The sequence below is a fragment of the Lepidochelys kempii genome, chromosome 12 (genome assembly GCF_965140285.1).
Source record: "Lepidochelys kempii isolate rLepKem1 chromosome 12, rLepKem1.hap1, whole genome shotgun sequence".
Lineage (NCBI taxonomy): Eukaryota > Metazoa > Chordata > Testudines > Cheloniidae > Lepidochelys > Lepidochelys kempii.
The window spans coordinates 2,833,117-2,839,116 of record NC_136391.1 but is presented as its reverse complement, the minus strand read 5'-3'; the positions used below and the strand labels follow the sequence as shown (position 1 = coordinate 2,839,116).

The window sequence follows — 6,000 nt, the reverse complement described above, 5'->3', positions numbered from 1 at the left end:
GAAGGGGGGAGATGGTGGATTAGGATTAAGGGGAAAGGAGAAATAACTGTTTCCGCACTTGTGTTGAGCTCCTCTTCCCTGCCAAGCCAGAGTAGTTTGTGGGCTGCTGTCCCCTGGCATTTGTCTCCTCGGCAGGGCACTGTTGTTTCGGCGAATGCCGTCGCCGTCTCTGGGCCTGCGTGGGCTGCTAGCTTAGACGCTTTCATTTTGCTCCACTTGCTCTCTGGCTGAATCGTGGCTGAGGGGCAGGAAGAGGCAGCTTGGGGGAGGAGGGGTGCAAAGCGGCAACACTACCGGTTGGTAAGTAACCTCATCGTTTCCTCTGAGCAGGGCCAGTTTCATTCTGACTGCAGGCTGGGCTGAAAGATGCTGCTCTGGTAGCCCGTGCAGCTACCTTGGCCAGTCTCCCAGGAGCCCCAGAGATGGCTTTCTCCCCAGTAGGGATCCCATGCCACCTGCAAGGTAAGCAGCACCCTTTTCAGAGCTTCCCAGAGCCACTGAGGCCACGTGGAAGGTGGTGAGGCCTGGCTTGCTCCCTGCGCTCTCTGTGCCTGCTTTGTCTCTGGGGCCAGCTGCACAGGACGGGAGCTGGGTCTTTGTTTCTTTATTTCTCTAGATGTTGTAGAGGGGAGAGCAAGGGGCTGGGACTCAGGACTCCTGGGTTCTCTCCTGGCTCTGATGCTGATGTACTGAGTGAGCTTGGGAAAGTCTCTAGGACCAAAAATTTCCATTCATTTAGGGTGCGCAGCTTGGGACATGCTCTTCAGAGGAGCTGACGATCCTATTGGTGCTAACGTGATTTACCGGTGCATAGCCCCGCTGCAGACTGGACTCTGAGTCCCAGCAGAGTCCCCACAATCCACCCCTGAAGTGGCCGCTTTGGAAAACCTGGCCTCACCAATATTTGACTGAGCATGTGAGGGTCTCTGTCTGTAATGTGATAACTTTTGAACACCTCATCTGATCCAGGCCAAAGTTTCAGGGAATCTTCTCGGCATCTGTGGGCAGACCCTGACTGGTCCTCACCAAAATCAGAAGAATGGAAGGGGAAAATTAGACATCACAGGGTGGCTGGCTCCTTTAAATGAGCCAGGCCCAGTGCCCCTGTGCCATGCAGCTGCTCCCAGTTTGGCCAGCTGAGGGGACAGGGCAGCACCTGGGGCTCTGAAGGATCAGGGAAGATTGCAGAGGGAGGTGATCCCTTGCCGAAGCTGTAGGAGGTTCAGGGGGAAGCAAGGAAGAAGATCAGCAAGAGGAGTTTGCTGGCTGACCTCCCCAGGCTGGAGAGCCGGGGCTGAAGGCCAGGGAGCAGCAAAGGGAGCTGCCTGTGAGGGCTGGAGAGGGCAGAGAGCCAGGGGAACAGTGTCAGGGCCACCTGTGGCTTATCTGAGATAAGGCTAATGGACTGGGGGGTGAGGGGTGCTCCCCTGGTGAGAGGCTGGGGGCTTCCCCCTGAGACGAGTGGGATGGCACTCCAGCTGGGAGGGCAGGGGTAGCTGTCCTGGGGGAAGGTGGATGGGGCTGGAGTACGGTATGTGCTATATCTGCGAAGTAGATGCCATGGGGTGGTAAAGGCTATATGTGCTGGGGATACGTGGACTTGGATTGGGGTTGGCGTGGATTACTTGCACTGCGTTTCTGTAATAAACCCTAACCCCCGTGCTCTGACCCCACTCCCTGGCAGGAGCGCCGGGTGGAGGGAGGGAGGGAGATTGCAGGCCAAAGGGGTGGGGAGAAGCCCCCACTTGCTCTGATACAGAGCCCCATAAACTATAATCCGCCTCTGCCAGGGAGGGGTGTTATGAAGGCAAGGCCTGCCTGAAGGGCCCTGGGATTAGGGAATCTGGGGAGAAGGGGGAATGGGGAACTGTTCACAAGGGGGCGCACGGAGCCCCTGGCATCTAGGTAGCAGACCCAGCTTCTGCTGCTGCCCCCTGGGTAATTGGGTGCAGATCAAAGGGCTAGTTGATAGCAGCCATTAGCACCTTCTTGGTAAATTACAGACTCCTAGTTCCTGTTCATCTTAAAAAGACTATGAGGAATGGAGTCCTTGTGGCACCTTAGAGACTAACAAATTTATTTGGGCATAAGCTTTCGTGAGCTACAGCTCACTTCATTGGATGCATGGAGTGAAAATATAGGAGCAGGTATAAATACATGAAAGGATGGGGGGTTGCTTTACCAAGCGTGAGGTCAGTCTAATGAGTTAAATCAATTAACAGCAGGGTACCAAGGGAGGAAAAATAACTTTTGAAGTGGTAAGAGAGTGGCCTATTACAGACAGTTGACAAGAAGGTATGAGTAACAGTAGGGAGAAATTAATAGTGGGGAAATTAAGTTTAGGTTTTGTAATGACCCAATCACTCCCAGTCTCTATCCAGGCCTAATCTGATGGTATCCAGTTTGCAAATTACTGACACCCTAATCTCCCTAGCAGACAGAAAAGAATTATGAATGGTGAGAAGGATGGGTGGGGGTGCGGGAGTGACAAAACCCTGAGCTGGGGGAAAGAGGAACTGGGGAGCCACACAGAGATCTTTGTATGCAGGGGGGAGAATGGGGGACGGGCCATGGGGGACACAGCCCCTGGCATGGGGGAAAGGTGGAATGGGGACACACCCAGCCCCTGGCATGGGGGAGGACATAGAGGGCATGTGGTGGAAGGGAGAATAGGAGGAGAATAGGGCATTGTGGTATGGGGGGGGGTGGGGATGAAGGGCACACACAGAGCTTCTGGCAGCAGGGGTCTGTGCAGTGTGCTCGGATAACGGAAGCTACAAAGCATCCCTCACTCTGGGGTTTCGGATCTGCACAGACAAAGGCCGTGGTTGCAGACAGTCAGTAGCCGGAGGAGCCATAGCTTAGACCAGCAAGAGCAAGACGCTTAAACTCCACTTTCCCCACGGCCACCAAGCCATGTACCTAGAACAGGGACCAGCAGCCAGGAGTCTAACGGCAAGCCAGCCAGATCAGAACAAAAAACTTGTGAACAGAGCCAGGTCTGATGTCCGCTCCTGCCACTGGAGGAGCTGGCTGTGTACCCCATGAGGCAGGGGTGCAATGGGTCTCCCTCTGGGCCGGGTCACGGAGGGCGTGTGTCTGTGTCAGCCCCCAGGCGGGGAGCCTGGCTCTCTAGTTCAGCCTGTGGATGTGGGTGGAGGCCCCTGGTTCAATCTCTGGTGTTGGCCAAGATGGCGTCTGTCATAGCTGCAGCCCTTCCAAGTTTTCCTGGCAAAGAGAAATCAGCCAGTTAAGAGAGACGGGGAGAGAGCGGGGAAGGCTGGAAGGAGGGTCCTGAGAAGCCCAGGGTCTCAGAGAGGTGAGATCTCTTCTCCCCCGATCCCCACATGTCTGGGGAGAAGCTAATTCAGACACTGTGGTAATATTAGGGTCACAGTGATCAACTGAGTTTCATGTGAGTGCAGCCAATTGGTACAGGAAGATGTGTCTACACAAGAACATTTTCTTTGTGATGTAAGCCAAGGTCTGACCAGACAGCTCAAAACTCTGCACCGCCAATGTCTCTTCGGGTAGATGTAGTGACCTCCCTCTGGGATTGTCTCAGCATCTGAAGTTGCCAAAGCATCTTGTCCCCGATCTTCGCGTATCTGGATGGAATGGACGTAATTGTTGACGATTTAGCAATTGGGGAAAAATGATCACAATGAGAGACTGTGTAGTGATCTGCCGTGTGACAAAGAAAAGGGCTTTAAACTGGACGGGAGCAAACTCCTGGTTGGTCTGAGCAAGATTCCTTACAAAGAACATACGGGGATGAAGGAGGTCGACTGGACACAAGAAAGGTGGAGGCAATTTCACAAATAGCCCCCAGACAAGGAGGCCTCAAAGCTCCCAGGAGAGTCAGGGGTCCTGAGGCAACATATCTAAGCAATGCATCCTTGCCATGTTACAATGACATTCTGTGCTTGAGCACTGTCCAAAATGGCACTTGGGTGACCAGCAAGGGAAAAGCTTTTGGGAGTGAAAGAAAAATCCTCACAGAGGCACGTTTACGGCAAGTCTGAGATGCAGAGCGAGCCTGAGGGGCTGTCTACCCAGGGTGTTAGCTCCTGGCAAGCCAGGGAGGGACTACAGCACACCAGCTTGCTGAGCAGTAACAGCCTGTGTGGACACTGCTACAATGTAGTAACAGTTCTGTAGTGCACTGGGACAAACAGCAATGTCCATGTGGGACATTACTTCACGACAAGCTATTGCTCTGTAGAGCTTCACCCGGGCTTCTCGTATTCTAATGACCCATGTAGACAAGTCCTGAGATCTCCATGAGTTTGAAAACAAGAAGTGGGTGTGTGATCAGAAAGCCCTTGAGGTTCAGTGCTGGAAGGCTATTAATAGATGTCCAAGAAGAGGCAGAATGATCCTCTTGTGTGTCCTGGGTCGGACCATCTCCCCAGACCCCCCCCCCCCCCCCGACATCTTCAGGTGTGTCAGCCATTTGTGGTGGTTATTATTGGTTTTGGAGGGTAAGATGTAACGATAGTCATTGCTATCAGTGGATACCAGCCGCTGTCATGTGACAAGGGAATTAATGTATTTCCATGCCATGTGACTGGCAGCAGGACATGAAGAAAGGGTTCAGATTGATACAATGGTTTAGGGGATTGAGATCCATTAAAATCAGCATGTCTAAATCCCCTAGACTGCTTTGAAAATCTCACCCCGGTCTCTCTTACCTGCACCCCCAGATGTTATCCTCCTGTTACCCCCTCCATGAGCCCCCTGTAGGGGCATGGGGAATTCAGTTGCTGGCCAGACTCTGCTGAGAATGAAAAGCAGGGATTAGCTAGTGCTGGCTCTGACGTAGATGGCATCTCACAGGGCGCTTTGGGGAGACCGCAGTTTTTTTCACATGGGCCACTGACAGGCTGATCAGCCTCCCTATCTCTGCCAGCTTGTTTGATTGATTGGGTGTTGTCTTTTCAGACAGCATCACCGCCTTGCTGGGGCCAAAGGAAATAATCCTGGTGAAGCCTGTCCAGCTGCAGGTCAAATCCAAGTATGAAGACAACATCTTGGTATGTTCTGGTAACTCAGGAATTGCATCCCAGTGTTCTGGGTCTGAGCCTAGAATTCCCAGGCTTGAGTCTCTGAAATGTGCTGGACACGCAGATGGGCAGCAGCTCTGCAGGTTAATTATGTGCCCACAGATTTGTTCTGATGTCACCTAACGCTCGGTAATTTTACCCTCCTAAGGTAAAAATGTCCAAGCAGGGGGCTAGAATGGAAACAGTTATGTGCCCTGAACTCCTCCTCCAGGGTTGGTAGGGAGTATAAATGCACAGCACTTACCCTTTCAGTAATCATAGCTGTGACTCTGATTTCCCTCCTGTGCAGGTTTTAACCCCCTGGAGGGCATATGTGCTGCAGGTGATGCTCCCGGTCAGGGTAAGTGCTTTCTCTGCGTGCGACACTTTGGAGACTGACATAGAATCATAGAATATCAGGGTTGGAAGGGACCTCAGGAGGTAGTCCAACCCCCTGCTCAAAGCAGGACCAATCCCCAACTAAATCATCCTAGCCAGGGCTTTGTCAAGCCTGACCTTAAAAACCTCTAAGGAAGGAGATTCTACCACCTCCCTAGGTAACCCATTCCAGTGCTTCACCACCCTCCTAGTGGAAAAAGTTTTTCATAATATCCAACGTAAACCTCCCCCACTGCAACTTGAGACCATTACTCCTTGTTCTGTCATCTGCCACCACTGAGAACAGTCTAGATCCATCCTCTTTGGAACCCCCTTTCAGGTAGTTGAAAGCAGCTATCAAATCCCCCCTCATTCTTCTCTTCCACAGACTAAACAATCCCAGTTCCCTCAGCCTCTCCTCATAACTCATGTGTTCCAGTCCCCTAATCATTTTTGTTGCCCTCTGCTGGACTCTTTCCAATTTATCCACATCCTTCTTGTAGTGTGGGGCCCAAAACTGGACACAGTACTCCAGATGAGGCCTCACCAGTGTCAAATAGAGGGGAACGATCACGTC

General features: G+C 52.4%; 1 protein-coding gene across 1 annotated transcript in view; it reads left to right on the top strand.

Moving 5' to 3' along the window:
- Nucleotides 1-422: 422 nt before the first annotated feature.
- Nucleotides 423-6,000, top strand: part of CARMIL2 (capping protein regulator and myosin 1 linker 2) — a 141,057-nt gene continuing 135,479 nt past the window's right edge. The window contains exons 1-3 of the mRNA XM_073307100.2: nt 423-462; nt 4,945-5,036; nt 5,356-5,406. Coding sequence (XP_073163201.2) covers nt 423-462; nt 4,945-5,036; nt 5,356-5,406 — 183 coding nt within the window. The remainder of the gene's footprint in view (nt 463-4,944; nt 5,037-5,355; nt 5,407-6,000) is intronic.